The sequence below is a fragment of the Felis catus genome, chromosome B1 (assembly GCF_018350175.1).
Source record: "Felis catus isolate Fca126 chromosome B1, F.catus_Fca126_mat1.0, whole genome shotgun sequence".
Classification (NCBI taxonomy): domain Eukaryota; kingdom Metazoa; phylum Chordata; class Mammalia; order Carnivora; family Felidae; genus Felis; species Felis catus.
This window is the reverse complement of record NC_058371.1, coordinates 66,180,730-66,207,530: the sequence shown is the minus strand read 5'-3', so window position 1 is coordinate 66,207,530 and position 26,801 is coordinate 66,180,730. Positions and strand designations below refer to the sequence as shown.

General features: G+C 34.2%; 1 protein-coding gene across 4 annotated transcripts in view; it reads right to left on the bottom strand.

The window, feature by feature from the left end:
* Positions 1-26,801, bottom strand: part of FSTL5 (follistatin like 5) — a 786,930-nt gene that overhangs the window by 349,592 nt on the left and 410,537 nt on the right. For all 4 annotated transcript variants that reach the window (XM_045055718.1, XM_045055716.1, XM_045055717.1 and 1 more), the window contains exon 5: positions 8,005-8,201. In XM_045055718.1, coding sequence (XP_044911653.1) covers positions 8,005-8,201 — 197 coding nt within the window. The remainder of the gene's footprint in view (positions 1-8,004; positions 8,202-26,801) is intronic.

The window sequence follows — 26,801 nt, the reverse complement described above, 5'->3', positions numbered from 1 at the left end:
ATAGGGAGAGGCCAAAAGAGTAGATTTTCCAAGCTGTTAGCACTATTTCACTTTAAGAACCCTATGTTTGCTGCTCTAAACAAGGAAGCCCTTAGACGGAGTTGGCTCTAATGTCCTGGTGCCTATGTAAACAACCCAAAATCTAGGCCTGTAACTGCCTCAATGTTTCAAAACTCACAACCAATCACAAGTAGGATGTGTTAAGCTACAGGGAATCAATGATTTCCTGCCTTACTTTGCTCTCTCCTTTCTCTATAGAAGCTTTCCCCTAGCTCCCCTCAGTAGAGTGCTTCTAACCACTTCTGATTTGGCATTGCTGGATTCAAATCAACTTTTGCTCCAATAAACTCTGAAAATTGGAACACCTGGTTGGCTCAATGAGTTAATTCACTGGCTCTTTATTTCGGTTCAGGCCATAATCTCACGGTTGGTCAGTTCAAGCCCCAAGACCTGCTCTGCGCTGACAGAAGGGAGCCTGCCTGGGATTCTCCCTTTCCTCTCTCTCTGGCCCTCCCCATGCTCTCTCTCTCTCTCTCTCTCTCTCTCTCTCTCTCTCTCTCTCTCTCTCTCTGTCTCTGTCTCTTTCTCTCAAAAATAAATAAACTTAAAAGATATAATAAGCCCTTAAAATTTTAATATGTTTCAGTATACCCATCTTTTAACACTGCTAACAATTCAAAGATGCCATTCTGCCAGGTGAAGTCTGCCTACGTATTCCCTCATCTTACTCTAACTATCAAACGTATTACACCACAGTGCAAAACGCAGTTGTCCATTCTCCTCTAAGGAGCAATCTGGACGAATTCCTTTGTCCTATGTGACCCTATGAAATCCAAGTTTCCCTATATTGCTTTGCATATTTCCTTCTCCGACTCAATCTCCATTCTTTTCTAACTCAAACCCATCATAATGACCTCTGGAAATCCTGCTTCTGGTCAAAAAAGTCTTCACCTTCCATTTCTTATAAAAACATGTGATCCACGCACACTAACTTTACGAAATTCTGGCTGCCCCTGAAGAAAATCATTTGTCAAATAATTTTAACAATTGGCGGCCAATTTTTCTCTCATATCCATTCTACCTCAGCGAGGAAGATGGGTCAATAACTAAATGGTTCCCTACTGGCACTTCTGGATTATTTCCTCCTCCCAAACCAAGTCTTCATTAGATAGATACAAAGATGAGAGAGATGGTAGGTATAGATAGATAGGTAGATAGATAGATCGATCCATCAACAATAGATTGATAGAGAGCTGGAACCTACTTTGGATCTCAGGCCATTCAGCTACATAGTTCTCTCCTATTCTCTCCCCATAATTCACAAATAAATTTAACTGCTGATTCACAATATTTCTGCCCACCTTTTTTTTTTTTAATGTTTATTTTTGAGAGAGAGAGAAACAGAGTACGAGTGGAAGAGGGGCAAAAATAGAGGGAGACACAGAATCCGAAGCAGACTCCAGACTCTGAGTTGTCAGCACAGAGCCGAGGTGGGGCTTGAACTCACAGACTGCCAGATCATGACCTAAACCGAAGTCGAATGCTCAACTGACTGAGCCACCCTGGCACCCCTATTTCTGTCTACCTTAACTCTTTAATATTCTCTGTGGTTTCCATATGCACATGAATAAGCCACCCAGAACAGTTCTGAGCTCCTTTTGAAACAAATGATCATTAACCTTCACACTTCCAGTGACCTTTCCCTACATGCCAGACTGCCAGAAGGAACATGCTCACACCTTAGGTCTCTTCATCCTGAAATCTTGATTTCAAGCATTACACATTCATGTCTGCTTTAGAAACAATATGTGTTCTTAAAACCACAAATGTGTCACTATGAAACTGAGTACCTGACTACACTAGTCATATATACAGCGCTTAGGGGAGATAACAGGTTTGTGATCATCCTTTGGGAAAAAAAAATTATGTTTGTTGAGGTTTTTGCAGTAAGCTATTATTCTATGAGTCATACATTGGAGTATGATAACCCAATTTGGAGCATATTGTTAGAACAATTTTCATGGAAGCAGGCATTAGTAAAGCTCATGTTTCTCCAAAGAGAGCAGTGAATTCTCACTTTGGGAGAAGGTAATTTAAGAGAAGCAAGAGAGAGAGATCCAGGTAATAGAGACGAGCGTTAGAAATTTGCTTAGATGTGGGGAGGAGCTAAGGTAAAACACCAAACAAGCGAGGGTCACACCTTATTAGGATGGTCCTCAGGAAAAGGCAGAACATTTGGGTTTGCATTTAGTACACAGGATTGGTTACCAGCGCAGACCACTCGGTTGTATAACCTCATTATGAATGGGATCCGGGCACTATGGCATAGATTTGAGAAAAGATATAGAACCACTAGAACAAAGTAAGTTCCCATTTACTTGTTTTCAATAGAGGATAGACATTTAAAGGAAAAAAAATACAAAAAAAAATTTAATGTGATTGAAATATTACCTTTATCATACAGTAATTAAGACACATGGGAGAGGAGACAATAATAATCTGTTTTGTTCCTAAAAAAAAACTTTGATAGATATCCCACTTTTCTTCCCTAACACTCATGTCCATGTCATTTGGAAAAACAGAAATACTCACCCCAGGGGTAAAAGTGGACAATGCACTTGAGGAAATAGAGACAGATATGACTTAATTGGGCTCTGAGGGTGTAAAAAATAGGGCAGAAGATGGAGGCTAGGGATTTCTTTTTCTTTTGAGAACTGATGATATATTTCTCCCTGAGGGAAGACTATGATAGATACTGGTTTTTGATGTTGGTGTAGTATTCTATAACTTGTCATTAGTTTTTTAACTAAGGTAGATGTTGGCATCTGTGGAATGTGATATATTTGGTCATACATATTTAGAAGGAGAATCTAAAGTAGAACATATTGTTTTGCATGACAAATAATTTGGAGCCCCCAGGGAAAACTGAGGTTGAGAGATAGACTTGGGCACTGTATCAGTGGTGCAGGTAATGAAAAGCACACCATGGACAGAGTACAAGGAAAGGAAAAGTGTACAAAGTGCTGGATCTAAACTGGATTTCAATTTGGGATTTGTGTAATTTGTTATGTAAACACTCACATATATATAGTGGAGCTCAAATAGAAGTACAAAGGGGACAACAGACATCTGCATTACAGCAATAACCCAATAGTATCATTACCATTATTACTAATATTACGATTACTCAATTACTCTAATCTGGTACTGAGGATTTAATAATTCATGCCAGCTATATGAGACAAATGTGTAACTACTTCCAATGATATGGGCAAAATAAAAACATGCCATCATTTATTTTTTCTAATTTCTTGAGATAACCAAAACTACTCTTCTTTTGCAAGAACTATTTTTTTTTCTCATTGTAAAAGTTGGCATTAAAACTTTTGTATGTTTAATAATGTGTGTATAGATTTCTGGGTTATAATGGCTGTAAACGAATGGTATTTAAGTTGTTATCACCTACCATCCAAGCATAAATATTAAAAAGTTGCAAGGGATGAACATAGGGTAAATATTATTCAATCTCTCAATTACTAACTTAAGTGTATGTACCCACTTTATTTCCATTATCATCCATGACATTCACATGAAAGTTAGATTTGAAAATACAGTTATAACTAACACACTGTATTTTGTATGTGCTAGTCATGCTTCTAAGAAGCTGACACATTCTAAATGATGTGTGTGTGTGTGTGTGTGTGTGTGTGTATGTGTGTGTGTGTGTGTGTGTGACATCAAATTTACTCAGTAGGTAGTAATATCATTTTATATATATATAAAATGAGTCTCAGAAACTTTAAATAACTTGCCAAAGGTTAACAGGTCATAAGTAAGAGATGTTATTTGAACCCAGGCTCTATAATAACAGTTCTTAACCACTACACTTTGATCATAAAAAAGATTATTTTGAAAAAAAAATATCCTAGGACTTCATCACTTGGGACCCACTCACTCCTTTCCATTTGAACATTCTCTTTAGATCTTCTGAAATGAATATACCATCTCAATCTTTTTTGATTTTTTTTCTTCTGGATCTTCAACTACCAATGACAAATCTACAAGTGTACTATCATAAATTTTATCAACTTCATAAAAATTATTTTAAAAGTCCAAAATGTCACTTTGCTATCAATTTGTATTTCATACTTGAATATTTTCAACATAGGAACATTAGCCCGACTGGAAGACTAAACATAGAATTACAGATGTTTATGTTATTAAGCTAGAGTGGTAAAGAGATGGATTGAATGTGATTTATTTCTATAACCAGTCAGTTCATTTTAGCAAATATTTCCTTGCTATAACATGTTGTTAACTGTGATTCTAAAGGTCCTACTCTTTTAACTATTAATTTTTTAATGTATTTTCTCTCAATTGGACAGGCCTCTGTGTTCTAATTTACATGAAAATCTGTAAGATTCCCCATTCATTATGGGGAATAAAAATAGAATGTGGGTAGCCAGCTTTCATGCTACAATTATAAAACCTCAAAGTCAAATTATATTCTTTAATTTTTACTTGTCACTGGCAGTATCTTACATTTCTGTTAATAATATCTTATAAATTATTAATAGACACCATTAAGATCTTTTCCCTTTTTACTCTTCTAAGTTAAATTATTTGAAAATTCCATATTAAATGATGGTATTATATGTTTCTGCATTTATTAATAAAACCGTATGTATTATTGGTTATAATACTTGCAAAAGATCTTTAAAAAGTACCTGAAATCTAAAAATACTCACATCAAAACGTTATTTGTGCCATTCATATCTAGGTGTTTATTATATTTTTTCAAGATTACTTGTTACAACCTTCTGTTTTTCTTGTCGTTGTTGTTTAAGTTCTGTGTTTTTGTTTATGTTGTTTTTTTCATAGTTGATTTACAGATGAGATACTGGCATTTTCACAACACACTAGGTGGGAATGACTTATGTAGTATGGGATGTATTCAGAAGGAAGCCAGTATATCTCCCAAATCTTTCCTTGCATGTACCTCATGGATGGCCAAGAAAGAAATGGGTTTCTGAAGATGACTTTCAGATGAATTGGAAGGGGACTTTTCAGACATAAAGTGAGTCCAAATCAAAGGTAACAGAGAAAACACAACTAAATTTGGTAGCAGATGAACTTCATTATGAGTTGAGTTGTATCTTCTCAACAGATATTTTAAAGACCTAATCCTGAGGACCTCAGAACATAACATGTTGTGTTTTTTGGAAATAGGGTTGTTGAAGATATAACTAGATAACTGAAAATGAGGTGATTCTGGAGTAGGGTGGCCCCTTAATCCAATATGACTGGTGTCCTTCAAGAAAAGGCAATGTGTTGTGAAGACAGGCACACCAAGTATGGTATATGACTGCAAAGGCAGAATGATTTTGTTTGTTTGTTTGTTTATTTATTTTGAGAGAACGAGAGAGAGAGAGAGAGAGAGAGAGAGAGAGAGAGAGAGAGAGAGCATGAATAGGGAAGGAGCAGAGAGAGAGAGAGAGAGAGAGAGAGAGAGAATCCCAAGGAGGCTCTGTGTTGACAGCAGGATCTCATGAACTATAAGATCATGACCTGAGCCAAAATAAATGGTGGGCTGCTTAACCCACTGAGCCACCCAAGCACCCTGAGGCTGAATGATGTTATCTACAAGCCAAGGAATGCCAAAGAATGCCTAGCACTACCTGAAGCTGAAAAAGACAAGCAAAGATCCTCCCCCAGTTACTTCAGAGGGAGCATGGCTTAGCCAACTCCTTGGTTTTAGACTTTGAGCCCCTAGAACTGAAGGACAGGTTGATATAGCCACCCACATTCTGTTATTTTGTAATGGCTGCCTAGGAAACAAATACTAACTTGAATGTAGCACAAACTTGAAATAGGTATAAAGTGCTGTCACTGCCATTTTCTAGTGAGTAGCAATTTTCCATTTGGATTTAGATGTAGGTACTATGATAATAACTGGATTTCGTCAGATCATGTTTTGTACCCAACCAGTGGTTACAATGATGTAGATACATTAATAAAAACTAATAAATATATGTAAAATATGTAATATATAATAATATATAATACACAAAATAAAAGCAAAAGCAAAACCACAATATATTCCAATATGTCAGGCCCGCATAGACCAAGGTGACATGACTGAATTATATTTTCATTTTAATTAACTAGTCATTTCTTATCATTACTATAAATATAAAATTCTAAAGAGTTTCATTCTTGAAAAATAAATCATGAGGTAAATGATAACATAGGTATCTTAATTAAAAATTTTCTGATTTTACTCTAAAATTCCAGAGTTCAATTCTTTAAATCCCAATGCCTGGATTTAGTAACTTCTCAATAAATGCAGGCTAAATTAAAGAAGATATGGAAAATGATATATATTTTAATTAACTGGAATGGCAAGAACTGTAATTAATTTACTTAGAAAGTCACTTTGATATAAAGTCTTGAAACTAAGTTACACTATTCCAAAGCTTAGAAATCCTTGTATAGTCGAACCAATATTCCACAATGTCAGATTCTTTATATAGACCATAAAATTAACCATAAGAGATGAATGGCATGGTGTTATGGAGATAAACTACTGGATTTTTTTAAAAACTATATTAACTGCCAAGCACTGCAGCAAAATCCACCTTAATAAACACTATAAGGATTATTAAGAATTCAGAAAACTTCTTCAGTGCTATAGCCATTTTCCTAGATTGGTCACCCAAGATTGGCTTTTTTTCTCCATTACTCCCTAAAACTTGTATACGTTTTTGGAGAAAACTTATGTCTCTTATTTCACATTTCTATACTACCTACAACTAGTTTAGTTTCTTAAATCTGGGTATTATAATTTCCTTCAAACTGTTCTGTCTCCATGACACACACATAAAAGTATTTGTATTTTTTTCCAAATGGTTCACGTAAAGACCTTTTGTTTATTCAAATATTCTCTTTACTGACAAATTTCTTATCACATATTTCATTTGGTGACAATTTTCAAATAAGTGAAATTTAACAATGTGGACTTAATACTAGACCTAGATTAACTATATCCTAATTGATCTTTGATTATTGGAAAAATAAAATAGGTCAGAAATTTAATACCTTCTTAAATGATGTATTTACATCATGTTATAGATGTGCTCAATTGTTGGTGAATAGTTTCCTTGAATATTGGATACACAAGTTTTTACTGAGTGATAGAAAATTAAACATTATAAAAGGCTTCAGAACATATCTGAAGATATCTTATAAATTGTGTAAGGTAAAGAACTGATGATTCCTTAAGGTATTTAAGGTACAGAAACCTATCAAAAGTAGCTATCTTATTTTGAACTCTAAAATATCATATAAATGTTATTTGAAATTAATATTGTTGTTAGAGTAGTGTTAGAAGTAAAACAACACCAAGACCCAAAAACCAAACCATTTTGGTCCTAAAACAGTCCTAAAATGGCATAATTTAGGCCAAATCCTCAAACTGGGGTTTAATACGTGATCTAATGGCAGTTCAACCTTCCGCAGAAATGTAGTCTTAACAGGTCGGTCAGGAATTTTTCAATCAGCCCCAGTGGGTCTGCCGCTTGGTCCTTTTCCATCCCACAAAAGATGATGAGGTAACCGACATAACAGCCCTAGCCTTTCCAGCTAAGGGAAAGCAGCCTTGCTGGGAAAAATCTTTCTCTTTTGCTAATAATTTTCTTGCCCCACTCTCCTGCAAAAACTTTCCATTTGTACAACTTCCCAAGTGCCTCTCTATTTGCTAGATGGGATGCTGCCCAGTTCATGAATTGAATAGTAAAGCCAATTAGATTTGTAAAATTGACTCAGTTGAATCAAATCTTTGTTATTTAACAGCAATCACATTTTACTCTTAAAAATGTTTTGTCCACACTTTCAAATAATACAAATTAAATACATATTTATTAATATAGAATAAATTCACACAGATATAAATATATTGTACATGTGATTTTTAAATAAGCTTGTTAATTTAATAATTAATCATACCTGAGTTAGTTCATTAATATCTACAAGTCCGTTACTGTCGGCATCAAAATATTTAAACATTTGATCCACCAACAACTTCTTCCAAGACAGGTCATCACCGTTAGGGTTTTCATTTTCTTGTGTAATATATTTTTGATTTTGTAAATCTAAAAGCATGCTTTTCATCTTGTTGTATTCAGTGGTCTTGCAGTTATTTCCTGTAACAGAAGAACTATGTTATTTTCAAAGCAATATTATTGAAAAGGAATCATTTATTGTTTTAATGTTAAGAAATTGGTATCTTATAAATAATATACTTAGTACATAATTTTTGTCTTCCAACTTGTACAAGGTTAAAATAATAGGATATTTTCATTTGTATCAAATCTAATAAAAACATGTTTACTGTGTGCTTTCTCTAGGATAAAGTAATTGGTTCTATGAGGGGTTTAGAAACACATAGCTCCAATTGTTTAAATACATTATCTTAGTTTTTTTAAGTTGGTTTTTTTTAATGTCCATTTATTTATTTTTGAGAGAGAGAGAGAGAGACAGTAGGGGCGGTGCAGAGAGAGGGAGACAGAATCTGAAGCAGGCTCTGGGCTGTCAGCACAGAGCCTGCAGAGCCCAAGAAGGTGCTGGAATCCAGGAATCCTGAGATAATGACCTGAGCATAAGTCAGATGTTTAATGAACTGAGCTACCCAGGTGGCCCCATTATCTGTTTTAATCCTCACCATACATTCTTGTATAGATAGTTTCATCGGTTTTAACATGAAGTACAGGGAGTTGAAATAACTTGCCTGGCAAAGAGTTAGATTGTGTTGGATTTTTGCACTTGAGCTCATATATATATATCTGGTTTCAAAATAGGATAGCATATATTAACTGGAAGTATGCTTTTTACACTTGAATTTGTTTTGAAGATGTCTGTATGCATGTGTTTACATTTATAAAAATCCTATTCCCAATGATGCTGAGTTCTTATTTGTATTCTTCTAAAAGACTTTAATTATTTTTCTGATACTTGTTTATCTCTCCTTTAGGAGCACAGTGTATTACATGATATGTGTTTGCACCTTGTATCTCCAAGTTTTAACTTTGCAAATTTCATCTCCACAAACGAAGTAGAAGCTCATTGCACTAACAATGCATCAAAGATTTTCAGTATTTCCCATAAAATAACCAGGACAATACTGGCAACATCAGAATTAGTGAAAATGATTGCTTAGCTTAATGTCTTCAAAAATAACTGCAATTTTCACACAACTGTCTTACAAAGGATTTTTTTTTACACTGGCCCCCATTATAATGTCTTTAAATAGAACAATGGAAAGTAGTATATACTACTGATAGCAAATGTGATATAAAATATATTATAGAAAATACAGTGCCTAATGTAATTTGTAAATGAAAAAAAGTAGGTATTATATTAGCCAAGAATTTTTACAATGTACTTTTAGAGAAAATACTAACTTTATAATTGTTGTCAATATTGACAATTAGGCTGTAACAGAATCTACAATTTTAAAAGATTTCTAAAGATTTTTAAATATATGTCTAAGAAGTATGGAGTTGAAAAACAGGATTTGAAGTCTCATTCTCTTTCAAGACAAGATGGAAAACAATCTCTTCTAGAGAGATGAGAGACTGTCTTATTTTTCAAAGATAGTGAAATAGCTATTGTTGTTCAGCAATTTTAGTGTTTAGCAATCCTGTCAAGAACTTCTTTTTTTTACAACAGAACATAAACTTTGTGCTGCAGATTAAGTCAATTTTGCATTATTCCATTCTCAGTAAAAAATAATGCTAAAAATGTTTTATAATAGCAAAGAAATCACTGACAAAAGAGAGAAGTAATCAGATCTAGAGGGGATAGGTAGCAATTTTGGTGTCCATGAAAGTGACAGAAAAGAAGCCTTCAAACGTGTGTGTGCCTGTGATTCTGTGTGTGTGTGCCCACATGCGTATGCAGAGGAAGAGAGAGAAATGTGTGATAAAAGAATGAGAAAAAGGATAATAGACCATTGCAATAGCCCTCCATGGAATTTCTGTATTTGACCTTGGGTTGGTATCTCCTTTGACTGATGCTGAGTAGGGTTGAATTTAGGGGAGCTGATATTGGACCATAGGCAATGTGGAGACCAGAACGCTGGTGAGAGACAATGGGAATCAGGGCTTAAATGCTGAAAACCTGCTAACTAATATTTAAAATTTGAGGAACAAAGAAACAGTTTGAGTTGTTCATTTTAATTTTGATAAAACTGAGTAATGTGATCATCATCGTGATCCTATTAATATTTTCATTTCCCAACTTGTAAATTTCCTTGAAAGTTCAGGTGGCTGCTGGCAATCCAAAGACAATAAAAATAAAAGCATGGCAGTGAAGGCATTTATAGTCCACAGAAATGTACAAGAAGTAGTTATGCAATTATGTAAAACTTTGTAGAATTTATAGATTTAATAAAATTTCTGTCACAGATTTTTTTTAGTAATAAATAGGAACATCTGCTATTAACAATAAATTACATGTAATGAAGATTTCTTATGTGTCAGGAAGTTTATACATTTTAAATTAGTTATTCCTCACAACAGTCCCAGAAGAAAGACAACTATCATCATTTTATAGATGAGGAATTAAGGCACAGAAAAATTAAATAATTGTTCAAAGTTACAGAGCTAGAAAGGAGCAGAGTGATTTTTTTTTATTTAAAAAAAAATAATGTTTATTTTTGGGGGGGGAGGGGCAGAGAGAGAGGGAGACACAGAATCTGAATCAGGCTCCAGGCTCTGAGCTGTCAGCACAAAGCCCTATACAGAGCTTAAACTCACAAACTGTGAGATCATGACCTGAGCCAGAGTCAGCCCCTTAACCCACTGAGCCACCCAGGCAACCCCAGAGTGATTTTTATATACAAGCAATACCCCTTCTATCCTTTATTCTCTGCTTCTCTTATCTTCAGAACTGAGTTTTAAGATCAACTTTTACATGTGATTCAGTAAATTTGTCCAAGGATTATTTGTAAAGAAAAAGATAAACATCATAATAAACACTAGGCAAGTAGAGAAAAAAATAACTCACAAAGGAAAAAGAAAAAGGTCTATCTGAGAACTAGCACGAAAATACTGAAAAGGAAGCTAAAGGGAAAAAAACTCAAGAAAGAGGGTCTGATGAGATGTCAAATGTTTCAGAGTAAAAGTAAGATAGACAATAAAACAGGCCCATCGAATTCCTTAAACTGTAGGTAACTGGTGACTTTAAAGAAAGATTTTAGTAAATAAATGGAGCATTTTAAAAAAAAAATCTAGAATCTCCTTTTTTATTATATGTCTTTTTCCCATTGATATTTTTCTATTTTGTTTTAATTTTAGTATGGGTAACATACATTGTTATATAGTGATTCAACACTTCCATAAATCACCCAGTACTCATCATGACAAGTGCACTCCATAATCCCCATCACCTGTTTCACCAATGCCCCCACTCACCACCCCTCTGGTAACCATCTGTTGGTTCTCTATTAATAGAAAACAGAGTTAAGAGTCTGTTTCTTGGCTTCCTTCTCTCTTTATCGCTTTTTTCTTTGTTTTGTTTCTTAAATTCCACATATGAGTGAAATCACATGGTATGTGTCTTTTTCTGACTTATTTCTCTTAGCATTATACTCTCTAGCTATATCCATGTCATTGCAAATGGCAAGATTTCATTCTTTTTTATAGCTGAATAATATTCAATGATATATATATATATATATATATATATATATATTTCTTTATCCATTCAACTATTGATGCTGCTTCTGCAATTTGACTGTTGTAAATTATGCTGCAATAGACATAGAGGTTCATATATCCCTTTGAATTAATGTGTTTTTTTTTGTAGTTTTGGGATTAATACCCAGTAGAGCAATTGCTGGATCATAGGGTAGTTCTATTTTTATTTTTTTTTAATTTATTTTTATTTATTTTTATTTTTTTATTTTTGGGACAGAGAGAGACAGAGCATGAACGGGGGAGGGGCAGAGAGAGAGGGAGACACAGAATCGGAAACAGGCTCCAGGCTCCGAGCCATCAGCCCAGAGCCTGACGCGGGGCTCGAACTCACGGACCGCGAGATCGTGACCTGGCTGAAGTCGGAAGCTCAACCGACTGCGCCACCCAGGCGCCCCGGGTAGTTCTATTTTTAACTTTTTGAGGAATCTCCTTACTTTTTTCCATAGTGGCTGCACAAGTTTGCATTCGCACCAACAGGGCACAAAGGGTTCTTTTTGTCCACATCCTCACCAACACTTGTTTTTCTTGTGTTTTGACTAGCTATTCTGACAGGTACAAGCTGATATCTTACTGTTGTTTTGATTGCATTTCCCTGATGATGAGTGATGTCGAACATCTTTTCATGTGCCTGTTGGCCAACTGCATGTCTTCTTTGGAGGAGTGTCTGTTCATATCTTCTGTCCATTTTAAATTGGATTATTTGTTTTTCGGTGTTGGGTTCTAGAAGTTCTTTATAAAATTTGGATACTAACCCTTTCTCAGACATGTCATTTGCAAATATCTTCGAAATGCAGCAGAATTCTTATTATAATGGGTTAAGGAGCAAAAACAGTGAAGATTTGGCATTAGTAAATATTTACTACATTTTTAGTGAAAGAAAAAGAATTAGCATTATTAATGAAACAGAATAGATATTTAGAAATAAATATCAATTAATAGATATTTGGAAATCATGGACTCATCCATGAATAACATCAGGCAGGAGGGTAAGAAATTTTTGTTCATCTGCTTTGATAAGATTCCTTTCTCAAAGATTAATCAACAGGCAGTGTTTGATTGGTATAGGTAAGAGAAAGAAATATTTTCCTGGATTTACCTCCAATTCTCGGAGACCATTAAGAGATCTCTTCTGCGTTCCCTGTTTTAGACACTGAGAACAAGACAAATGAGATGCCTATTGGTGGTATCTATTCCATCATCTTTCCCATGAATGCAGTGACACTGAGGTTGTGCTGATTCTTGATTCAGAGTCATTCAAAGGGAAGTTAAAATCCATCTGGCCTTGGGGGGCCGGGAAGGATGCAGAATCTCTGACATTCAAATGGCTGCACCTGTGTAGCTAGCTGGCAGTACCTCTCCAAGTCTCTATGGAACCAAAGATAATTACATTTTATACATCCTATAGTACATCCATCTGTTTGAGGACATGGTAAGTGCTAAAAATTATAGATTATATCAATTATCCTTAGTGTTATGTTTTCCAAAGGCTGTTTTTATCTTTTTGAAATTACGCTTTTATCCCTCTCCCATCAATCAATAAAAATTACCTATTTCCTTCAACACAAAAACATTCAAACCTAAATATATAAGAATATTATTTTTCTTTTTAACATTTATGGTTAGAATTTGATTATTTTCATTCTAATGTAAGCTAAAATCTTAGATATTCAAAGAATAAAAATTGAATGTTTTTATTTTAGTGTTAATTTTATTCAAGTATTAGAATGCATATTGGAACTATTTTTTCCTCAAACTGTTCAATAATTGTTGATAAAGTCTTTTCACATAATTTATTTATTTATTTTTAAAGTTTATTTATTTATTTTTCTTTTGAAAGAGAGAGAGAGAGAGTAGGGAGGACGGGGCAGAGAGAGGAAGAGGGAGAATTACAAGCAGGTTCTGCACTGTCAGCGTAGGGCCCAATGCAAGGCTCAATCCCACAAACCTTGGGGTCATGACCTAAGCCAAAATCAAGACTCAGATGCTTAACCAACTGACCTACCCAGGTGCCCCTCACATATCTTTATAAAAATATTTTGTATTTATAGCATAAGGAATATATCAAAACTTTAGTATATTGATTTATGTGTATATGTGAATCAAATTCAACATGGAAAGCTATTATATTGAAGTTAATTTGTAAGTTGTTAAAGTGTGTTTTTATCTTGATTGAATTTATCTTGATTAAAAGTAGTCAAAAGAATTAAAACAAACTTTAATCCTTAACTGGAATATCTATTTAAATGTGAAAAAAGATAAATGTGTAAATTGTTTTGTTTTACATGAACTCTACTTAAATGTTCATATTAAAAAGTATATTCTAGGGGTACCTGCGTGGCTCAGGTGGTTAAGTGTCCAACTCTCCACTGTGGCTCAGGTCATGATCTCATGGTTCATGAGTTCAAGCCCCACATTGGGCTCTGAGCTGACAGTGCAGAGCCTGCTTGGGACTCTCTCTCTCTGCCCCTCCCCTGCTTGTGCTCTCTCTCTCTCAAAGTAAATAAATAAACTTAAAAAAAGTATATGATAATTATAAACAAAATTAATGTAAGTTAACTATGTTTCAGATACTATTCTATTCTGGGAATTCACTAATACAAACACACATACACACACACAAACACACATACACATTCTTCACAATGTAGGACATTTAAAGAACCATGATTTTCTCCTAGAGGCAAGGATCTTTTTTTTTATGTTTTTTTTTTTAAATGCTTATTTATTTATTTATTGAGAGAGAGAGACAGAGAGAGAGAGAGGATGAGTTGGGGAGGGGTAGAGAGAGATGGAGAGAGAATCCCAAGCAGTCTCCACACTGACAGTGCAGAGCCTAATGTGGGGCTTGATCTTATGAATCATGAGATCATGACCTGAGCCAAAATCAAGGGTTGGACGCTCAACCAAGTAAGCCACCCAGGTGCCCCTTTTAAGTTTTTATTTAAATTCAAACTAGTTACCGTACAGTATAATATTAGTTTCAGGTGTACAAATAGTGATTCAACACTTCCATGCATCACTCAGTGCTCGTCACAGCAATTGCACTCCTTAATCCCCATCACCTATTTTACCCATCCCTACACCCACCTCCATTCTGATAACCATCAGAGTCTGTTTCTTGGTTTGAAGTAGGAAATAGTTTTTAAAGAATACACTATTTTTGAGACTAGTTGTAGGTTCACAGCAAAAGTGATCAGAAAATAAGGTTTTCCATATACCCTCTGGCCCCTACATGCACAGACTTCCCCACTATAAATATTCTGCAACAATCAGCAAACATACAGTACATATCACTATCACTAAAAGTCCATTTGAAATCATACAGAATGTAGCCCTCTAAGGTTGACTTCCTTCATTTGGTAATAAGCATTTAATATTACTACATGTCTTTTCATGGCTTGAGAACTCACTTCTTTTTAGCATTGAATAATATTCCATTCTCTGGATATACCAAACTTTATTTATCCATTTACCTACTGAAAGATATCATGGTTGCTTCTAAATTTTGGGAATTATGACTAAAGCTGCTATAAATATCTGTGTTCAAATATATTTGTGTGGCCCTTAGCCTTCAACCCTTGAGTAAATCCCAAAATGCATAATTCCTGGATCAGATGATAACATTATGTTTAGTTTTGTAAGAAACCATTAAACTGTCTCCCAAGTGGTTGTACCATTTTGTTTTCCCATCAGCAATATATGAGAATTCTTGGTGTTACACAGCTTTGCTGGCATTTGGGGGACAGTGTTCTGGATTTTCACCATCTAATATATATGCAGTGGCACCTCATTGTTGTTCTATGGGCAATTTTTTAAAGTTAATAAGTATATTTTACAAGAGATATTGGTTCTTTTACCATTTTCCTACTCTTTACTCAAGCACAATGTAATTTGGCTTAATTTAATTCCTTAAGCATTGTTGAATAGTTAAAAGAATATGATGAAGGATACAATTAATTGAATTGGTATGCTTACTGATTAACTGTGGGAATTAATCTTACTGGAAATAAAAGGAAAGTATTATGAATTAAATACCCATTCTCCAAATGCTTTGCTACTTATATGTAACTTTTGTCAATGATATGCCACATGTCATTGACAACTGCCTACAAATCCTTATAAGCAGGATTTAAAACAGGGTTTGTTTGACTTTCTAGTTTGGCAAAAGTGATTGTATATTAGAATTTCAATAAAAGTGCTCTAGTAATCAGGTCACTCTGCTCTGTAAACCCTAAGAGAACATTAATTAAAATGCCTTTGAGGGGTCAGGTTAGTCACAGTATGCTCTATTTCCAACTATACTCTTAAAAGATGACACACTTTGGAGTAGGTGCTCATCTTAGCTGTTACTTACTATCACCACCCTCTCTCATCATCTTCACAAACACAATCACATATTATAAAGATACAGAGAATGCAGCAACGTGAAAAGCACAATACAATGGTGAAATTGATCACCTAGAATGCTTGGAAACTTAAAAGAAAAATGGACATTTATCTTACCCTAAGTAAATAAAACTTGTAATATTAATTATCATAATTGGCCAAATGTGTAATTCTTTGTTTAGGGAATTCAAAAGCCTCTTAAAACATTGTCTTTGTAGTGAAAACCAAGAAAATATAATATGCTTCATATGAAAATGCATAGCTCTTTTACAACATATGAAAGTTAATGTTGCTAAACAATTTGTGAACTAAGTTTTTCGTACATAATTTTTTTTCTGGTAATCTATCTACAAATATTTTGTACATAATATGTAAGGACTACCATCTTTTTAAAAATTTACAATTATTATTAAAATGTGAGTGCATATTGCCTTAAATATATATATAACACATTGACCTTACATTTCTTGTTGTGGTAGCCTCCTGTGTTTTATGAAGGTTATTAATTTTCATTCATGTTACCAATACTTATATGACTTTTTGGAGTAAAGATACATAAAGTAAATTGCTTATTTTTTTAAAGAATTTCACCAAATCATTTAAAATTAACCAGGTTACAAAAAAGTAAATCTATCCCTGCACAATTGTTTTGTGCTGGCACTGTTCTAAGTATTTTACAGATAACTTCTTTAATCTTTGTCATTACCCTATAAAGTCATATCATATCATTGGAAGTATAATAAGCCCAATAATAGGTTTGACATTTGACATTATGTGAAAGGTTGAGAAACATCTAACCCTAGAATTGGAAGCCCATCACTCAGAAATTAATTCAGAAATTTCCCTTGAGATACACAGAACTCACAAGTTTGCATCTATTTGTCTATTGAGAAGCTAGAGAAGCTTCAGGCGTGAAATCTCATATGCATACTCAATAAATCTTTTTTTTTTCTTTGCTTTTGTCTTCTATATTGAGACACAGAGACCTTTCGGCTAGTGGGATTTTGAATTTCCACAACCATCATTAGGCCTACCTAATAATGACATGAATGACTTGCCAAGCCTATCTAAACATCATGATTTTGTAGGCTCACAACTTCAAAAAATGTAACTCAGATGGTGATACAATTATCAGGCAAGCTTGATCAACCACAAAGAAAAACTGCAAACTTCCATATGGGAAACATAGATCAAGCAGCCATTAAGCATTGTACGTGGGTCTGGAACAAATCCAGAAATGTACTCTTATAGGACTATAGAACTCTTCCTTAGGCACTAAGCTTAATGTTAAATTTATCTATAGAAGTTTGAGGTTGAATCAATTTCTTCCTGAAGTTCATCCATGAACTCTGGGTCCTTTGGACAGTTTGGTTTTATAAGTTCCTAGTTATGAACATGAGTATATGTCTTGTTCTGGTCACTGAGTAACTTAGTGAAGAGTTCATACACATCTTGCTTTCTAATAGTTCAGCTACTCTTTGTCTAATTTATCACAAAAAAGTAACGAAGTGATAGTGAAAAATAGGATTTTTCTCTGGGGTTTTTACTTCTTATACATTCTATATAACTTATTTTGCCAAATAAACAAGAGATGATAGTCTTGAATGGGCATCAGCCTCTGGCTGTGCTTTATCCTATCAACTATAACAAGAAATATTATTTCAAAAATGAATCTAATTATAATCAACTATAAATATGCACACATTATCATGTATTAAACATCACAACAGCGATGTTCATGGTGTTGATTTTTTTTTGGATAGATACTTTCATACAGGTTCAATCTAGAAGTGGGTTAATATAAATATCAATATATGGGTAGTATAACCTTACTTGATTTTTTTTCTTAATACAGTGGTCATGTACAAATTTTTTCTTAATGCAATGATCATATATATTTTTTTCTTAATACAATTATCATGTATAAATATTTATCTGAATAGATGCAATGTGCAAAAATTCATGTGCTTGTGGGATCAAGAACTATGTATCAATTGTCACTATTTCTTTTAAGCACAGTTGGCCTATAGATATTGTTCTATAAGTGTCCTATGACATTTCACGTATAGATTGGTCATAGCATGGATGTAGCATTAATTACCTCCCCACTGTCACAAACCAACCAAAAAAACAGAAATGATTCTACCAATTTGTGTCTGTCTGTAGAAGAGAATTACTTTGTGTTTTCAAATCAGTCTTGGTTTTAGTAGTTAAATAGTTAAATGGTCAAGAAAGAACTTCTTCAACTAGACATGTATCTGTCATTTTCTTCTGTGTAATGATTCTTTGGAGTATTTCCAAAGTGGACTTTAGTTTTGTCTTAGATTTTAATAACTTACACATAAAATACTATATAGTAAGAATACTTGTGGGATGCCTGAGTGACTCAGTCAGTTAAGTGTCTGACTTTGGCTCAGGTCATGATCTCATGGTCTGTGACTTCAAGTGCTGCATCAGACCTGTACTGACAGCTCAGAGCCTGGAGCCTGCTTTGGATTCTGTGTCTCCCTCTCTCTCTGCCCCTCCCTCACTGTCTCTTTCTCTCTCTTCCTTCAAAAATAAAAAAAAAATAAAACATTAAAATTATCTTAATAAAGAATATTTGGTTATATATAATCTTTATACAATGCTCACTGTTTTGTTATCTGGAAGATTATAAATTTTAATTGTTCAATTCCTCAGCATTACATGTCATAGAAATATGACACTATGACATTTTATTTTAATTCACCCATATTTAGTCATACAAGATAAATAATTATCAACTTAGTCATGAACTTTCTTGTGGGTATATGTCACATTTTTTAAGTTTATTATGTATTGAGAGAGAGAGAGAGAGAGAGAGAGAGAGAGAGAGAGAGAAAGTGTGTGAGTGTGTGTGCACATGAGCAGGAGAGGGGCAGAGAGAGAGAGGGAGAGAGAATCCCAAACAGGCTCCATGCTGCCAGCACAGAGCCTGACACAGGGCTCAAACTCATAAACTGTGAGATCATGACCTGAGCTGAAATCAAGAGTTAGATATTTAACCGACTGAACCAGATTCCCCATCACATTTTAACAATAGTTCATCATGAACTTGACCAAATATACTTAGGAACTAGAAAAGACAGAGGATAAACTATATAAGCATTATAAATAGGAAGAGTGGGGCATTTAGTACTGGAAAGTTTCTGCATTAAGTGTAGACTGTGTATCTCATCAGTAGAAATTGGGCTTATGACACAGTGAGCAAATAAATATAGAGGAAATGAGAAGTTAATTTTTAAATGTGTATTTATTTTGAGAGAGAGAGAGAGAGAGAGAGAGCGCACACACCTGTGCACCTGCAGCAGAGGGGCAGAAAGTGAGGGAGAAAGAGAATCCCAAGCAGGCTCTGTACTCTTAGCACAGAGACCAATGCAGGGCTCAATCTTATGAACTGCAAGATCATGACCTGGGATGAAAACAAGAGTCAGTGGTTTAACCAACTGAGCTACCCAGTTGCCCTGATGACTTTATTTTTACATTAGATGAGTTTTAGATAATTTGGGGATATCCTGTTAGAGGTCTCAATGAGGGAAAATGATATATAGTTATAGCTCAGAAGCTCATTAGTTCAGAAGGAAAAAAGTGTTTGATAAATTGGATGAATGAGTCATCGGCAAATGCATGGCAGTTGTGCATCACTTTTTGGATTGAGCACTGAGTGTTAGATATAAGTGATGAATCCCTAAATTTTGGTCTTGAAAGGAATATTGCACTATATGTTAACTAACTAGAATTTACATAAAACTTGAAGTGATAACAAAAAAAAATAATAAAGGAGGGAACTTGCTGCGTTTGAAATGAAGATGACAATGGTAAAACCATGACCACACACATTTTCAAGGAATATTAAGATACAGATTTCTTCTTTTTTAATTTTTAAAATGTTTTTATTAATTTTTGAGAGAGAGAGAGAGAGAGAGGTCTAGCGCCAGTGGGGAAGAGGCAGAGAGAGAGGCAGACACAGAATCCGAAGCAGGCCCCAGGCTCTGAGCTTTCAGCACAGAAGCTGATGCAGGGCTCAAACTCATGAACCCTGAGATCACAACCTGAGCTGAAGTGGGACGCTTAACCGACTGAGCCACCCAGGTGCCACAAGATACAGATTTCTTATAAAGAGAATGCTGAAGCACTGACTAGTTTGGTGGAAGAAGAAATGAAGATAATTTCATGACACAACTTTATTTACATATTTATAATTTTTTAATGTTTATTTTTTAGTAAAAGGTGAAAGATTTATACGATCTGAAGAGAAACCAGAGTATAATGTTTATTTATTTTTGAGAGAGAGAGAGAGCGAGTGGGGAAGGGGCAGAGAGAGAGGGAGATACACAATCTCTGAGCTATCAGCACAGAGCCTGATGCAGGACTCAAATTCACAAACCATGTGATCATGTCCTGAGCTGAAGTCAGGTGCTTAACTGACTGACCCACCCAGGCGCCCCTCATCACGCAACTTTAGGTGCTAAAGTCTATTTCTTGAAAAAGGAAAAATTGACTAACTGCTGCAAATTACATGGAAGAATAAGAGGAAAAGAGATATTCCCTTTCTCTGAAATGCAGAGTTAACTGTGAAATTCAGCTAACATTTTTATTTTCACCCTATGTAAGGATGTGTGTGTGTGTGCATAAAACAAAATCTGTGGTTATATTAATATGAGTGATAACAGCACTTGTAGAGATATATTCCTTTGATATGGTGTTGACTAATGTTTAGAAAAAGGCTATGGACTGCTTTAATAAAGATATGTTCAAGATAACTGTAACAGTGAAAAGTTGCTTTTTCATTAAATTGACCTTTCTCAAGTTACTTTTGCTACAATTTAAAAGCATATGGGTTATGAATATGTTTATATAAGAAAAAAATTAAAATGTGTGAAATTTCTAAGGCCTATGTAAAATTCTTAATTTTTACACTATGAATAAATAGTAAAAGAGAATTACTTAAGGAGTTGTCCTTCTATGTATTTTTTCAGATGCAAATGAATTACAAGCTCCTTATTTTTAAAGCCATTTGTTTTTACAAATGAGTTGCAGAATTATTTAATAAATTCATGTTAAAGCAATGCCTGACTGCCTAGTTTCTAAGGAAAAAGAAAAACTAAGATGTTGCCTTTCCATTAACTCTAAAATTCTTATTTATTTAGTTATCTGTTATGAGCAGTAGAAATAAAAACATACTCTCTTTGAAGATAACATACATTAATATTCATACACCAATATTTATATATGTTCACGTAGAACTAATGAAAAATACATAATGGTTTAGTAACATTTTCTTCAATTAAATTAATTTCTTCTTAGCTCCATAATTAAAATAGTGATGGTGGTTATAAAATTTATGTCTGAAGTTTTTCATTTTGTGTGACTTCAATGCTGTTGATGCCACATACTGATTTCTAGTACTACAGTTTGGTAAGTTTGGAATGAGCAAAGAAATTATTAGGTGTCTCCAATGGAAAATTATTCATTATTTATAACATGACTCTCAGGGTTATCTAACCTCAGCCTTTCGTTGCCTTTGAAATATTTTACTGCTCTGTAAATTGTAGATAACTGTTACCAATGAGAAGTAATTCTTCTCTATGAACTTGCCAACGAATTCTGACTGGAAGAGATTCAATTGATTTCTCTTCCCTCTTTTGAGGAAAAAGCCAGATTCATGTACAACTGTAACAACATTTCCACAATTATTTACTCCATATAAGTATGTGGCTCTTTGACTTCTTTGAACTGATTATAACATCTGCCTAGGTCCCTTATGAATAAATAACAAATTTGTTAAACATCTAACATGTGCTAACCATGCTTGGATTTTGGTTGGTACCCAATACTTGATTCAGGACAGGTCCCTAGCACAGACCCATCGTTTTGGAATTCTGCCAGGTTTAGAGACCAAATACAAAGCTATGTGAGGCAATAACTGAATTTTTATTTTATTTTAATGACTATTCAAATCATCCTTAAATGATCTTTCCCAGACTTGGTAAGAGATCTCAAGGGAGGCAAAAAAAGTTTGGCCCTTGATTTGTGGGAAGATGCCAATCATTTTAAAAGTCCAAGAAGTATAGCTTTTTAAATGGTCCAAGGAAGATAGGATATTGTATCATAGAAGGAAAAAAAAAAACAAAAAAACACAATAAAACACAACTAAACAAACAGGAAGGGAAAAGAGGACAAGACAGAAAAAAGAGACAGAGTGAAAGATCATTTCACACTGAGGAATAGACTTGTTTCGCAAATAACTCTTTTCCCTTCCTTTGTTCATTACAAGGAATTGTCAAAGAGCAATCTGAGGGAATTAGCTTTCTCAAGTTATCTTAAATTTAATAGATTTTTTAAAATTAATCTATAGTAGGTTAGCATAAACTTTTTCTGCAAAGGCCCAGGGAATAAATATTTTAGGCTTTCTGGCCCGTGTCATTTCTGTCACAACTACTCAACTTTGTTACTACAGGGCAAAAGCAAACGTAGGCAGTACATGGATAAATGGTCATGGTTGTGCTCCAATAAAACTTTATGTACAAAATCAGGTAGTTGGCCATAATCTGCTGTCCCCTGGTATATAGAATAATTGGATAGCTGAGATAGATATCAGTATAAAATTAATTATATTACTTCTGGTTTTTTTGTTTGGTTTGTCTGGTTTGTTTGTTTGCTCTTTTCTTGAAATTTAAGTGTTGAGTTTTTGGGAAACAGAAAAAAGACGCAGGTACAGATATATTCAATACTGAATTCAAAAGTGGCATTTTTGGGGTCCCCTGAGTTGCTCAGTGAGATAAGCGTCCAACTTTGGCTCAGCTCATGATCTCACAGTTTGTGAGTTTGAGCCCCACATCAGGCTCTGCGCTGACAGCTCAGAGCCTGGAGCCTACTTCAGATTCTATGTCTCCCTCTCTCTCTACCCCTCCCCTGCTCACGCTCTGTCTCTCTCTTTCTCTCTCTCTCAAAAATAAATAAATATTAGAAAAATTTTCAATAGCATTTTTATCTTGATTTTAAGAGCTCCTTTAATGTGTCATATAAATGGATTTCAAAAAGGTGTGAGAAATTAATACGTTATGTAAATTTAAGGGATAATAAAGGAGGGCTACTATACCACATATATCCCAGTAAAGTCATTGTTTTTTTTTTTTTTTCTATTGTCTTAATATAATAGACTAGACCTTTTACTTTTACTGAAGTAAACTCTTGGTCAAAAGGGGTTGTTTTACATGAAAGCATTTTGTTAAATATAGTCAGGACAAATTCGGTATTATATTAATTTGTGAATATAAGAAAGATCTGCCATTTGCCTCATAGGGATGGTCAGGAAAGCTAGACAAACAGGTAATTCAGACCCCTAAGAGTGTTGTTAGCACAGCTTGAAGTTGCTTTTAAGGTCCACTGAATGAGAGACTAGAACTTTCAAAAGCATTTTTTAATGTGTGGTTCATGCTATAGTCACCTGAGGAACATTAAAACAAGTGATGCCTGGGCCTCTTTCTCAGAGTCTGATTACTTGATCTGTAGTGGTGCCTGAGCATCAATATTTTTTAAAAGTGCTTCAAATGGTTCATAAGTGCATCCAGGGTGGTGAACCACAGTTTCAGAGTTTAAATAAATTAGATTATAACTATATCCCTATATGATGAAAAGCAGACGACATTAGTTCAGGAGCTAAATCTAGACCATGATGTCCTAGTTGCTTCTTCACACACATGAGCCTAGTAGCCTATGCAACAGGAAAATGAGCCTTCAGAGCTATTTCTGTGTGTTGCAATAATTGTAAATCTAAGTTAAATTTGTAAAGCTGAAGAAAAATATGCTTTTATCAATGAATTGTAATCTAAGTCCCATCTACTTTTAATATCCAACTTAGGGGCAACGTAGGCAATGTCCCCAGTCCATAGGGATCAGAAACAGACAGGCCCTGGCTAGGGTCTAAGTTTGTTCCTCTTTTTAAACTTCTGTAGTACTTTGTATGAATCACATTTATTCTAATTCTCTCTCTCTCTCTCTCTCTCTCTCTCTCTCTCTCTCTCTCTCCTTTTCCCTCTCTCACTCCCTCTCTCTTTTGTTCTCTCTCTCATTTTACTTTTTATTTTTTAAAACATGACATTTCTCCTCCTTTTTCGGATGATGGTAAGATCATTTAATTCATGTTGGATTATTAACTAGGTTATAACTAGGTTTGACACATAACATTGTAATCAATTGTCATAAATACCAATAGGTTGTCACACTTTTTTTTCCTTCGCTCCCATTATGCACATTGCCTATATTTTATTACTATAATCAGGTAAACATAGTGACCAGCTTATTGAAGAAACTATATCTACAACTACAACTGCACACACACACACAAATATATTTATATTTTGAATACAAATATATATTTGTATTTTCACTGCTTAGCTCAGTGCTAGCACCTGTTTGCTTACTAATATTTGTTGAATATCTTAATATCTACCTGAAAAGAGTAAGAATAAAAATGACTGAAAGAGTGCAGTAAATGAGCATTTCAGCTATTACTAGAGTTGCCAGATTTAGGACGTAAAAATGCAAAACAGCCAGTTAATTTAGAATTTCAGATAAATAATGAATAAATTTTGGCATACATATTCCTAAATATTGCATTGTATTTTATCTGACAACCTTAGTTACTAACTCTCCCCTAAATCATCCAATTACCTTTAAGGCAGCATTACATTTATCCTAATCTCATATCAATGGATTTTAAAAACCTGACATTCTCTTTATTTTAATTGGTAAGATTAGTCCATTTATATTTATTACTGTTATGGTCTGAGTGTTTGTGTCCTCTCAAAATTCATATGTTGAAATTCTACTGCTCAATGTGATGGCGTTAGGAGATTGGGCCTTTGGGAGATGCTTAGGTCATGAGAATGGAACCCTCATGAATGGGATTAGTGCTCTTATAAGCTCCAGCAGAGCTCCCTAACCCCTTCTGCCATATGAAAACATAGACCTCACAAACAGCTGTTTGTGAGCCAGGAAGCCCTGACCAAATGTGAAATCTGTTGGTACCATAATATTGAAATTTCCAGCCTCCAGAACTGTAAGAAAATATTGTTGCTTTTTAACTACTCAGTCTGTGGTATTTAGTTATAGCAGTCTTAGTGGACCAAGACAATTATGATGATTAGTGTATTTTGAGTTTGTTTTTGTAACATTTATTTGTGCTCACTATTGTTTTGCTGTTATGTTTTCTTTTTGGATAAATTTTATTTGTTTTGTTTTTATTTTATCATTTTCCTGTTACTGATTTGGAATTCATATGCTCCTTTTTAAAATTTATTTTAGTGTTTGCCCTCAGTATTTTATCATATATGTTTATTATAGAAATATCTTCTATTCTTTTCTGTGTCTTTGAGAAATTTATTTATAATTCCTTTCAATGGAGTGCGTGGGTGGCTCAGTCAGTTAAGTGTCCTACTCTTGATTTCAGCTCAGGTCATGATCTCAGAGTCATGGGTAGGATTGAGCCCTATGTTGGCTCCATGCTGGGTATGGAGCCTGCTTAAGATTCTCTCCCTCTCTTTCTGGTTCCCCCTCACTCTTTCTCTCTCTCAAGAAAAAAAAAAAAACAACAAAAAAGAAACAAAAAAACAAAAAAAAAACAAACCACTTTCATTAATAGCCCAATTTTTTATGGGATTATTATTTTATTCTCATTTTATTGGAGTCTAAGGAGGTGATGAGATAAATGTTTAATCTCTTTAGCTTTCTTCTACCCTTCCTTCTTAATTTCTCTTATATTTCTCCATCCATACTAGTAGGTAATGTAACTTGGGATTCTAGCATTCATCTGATTCTACCATTAATTTCTTAACTGCCTACATGCAACCTTCTATATTTTCAATCTTGCCAACTTCAATCTAATTACTGTTAATCTATAAATTACCATTTTCAGGTAACTTTTCTGCTTCAAACTTTTAAATGGTTTACCATTCCTTTTTACATTTAGTCCAAACAGAAAAATGTGACACAGCTCTGTCTTTCATCATCTCACTAACTTCACTTCTAGTATTGTTCAGATACTCTGAAATTTCTGAGGGCTGTCTGCTCATTGGCTACTCGATGTCTTTTAGCAAGGATTTCATATTGCCTATTCAGCAGGGTCATGGTACAAAAAGCATATTGAAGATGCATAGTAAGCATTATGTTTCACTCAAATTGTCTACGTGTCCACATACATAATAAAATTATTATAAATGGGGCATTATAACATTCTGGGAACTGCTTAATGATATTCAGTACAGCATTTAACTTTCCTAGAATAGTTTGTTTATGTTAATTTGGTTTTAATCAGGTAAAACGCTGTTCTTTACCACACTAACACTATTAGCTATTCTTCCATAAAAATGACAAGACTTCTACAAAATTAGAAATTGAAATAAATATTTGACCAAACAATTGATCCATTCTGATGATTATATTTTAATTATAAAGCACATAGAGCACTATTAGAACAAATGGGTTTTTAAAACAAAAGGTAGGATTCTGTAGGCTGTTTTATAAGTACTGTGTTTATTAAAGAATTTGAAATAGATTTTTAATGAATGTAATATTTTCAAGAATAAGAAATTTATTTTTTCTTAAGTAGCAAAGTTTATTTGTTGCTTTATAAAT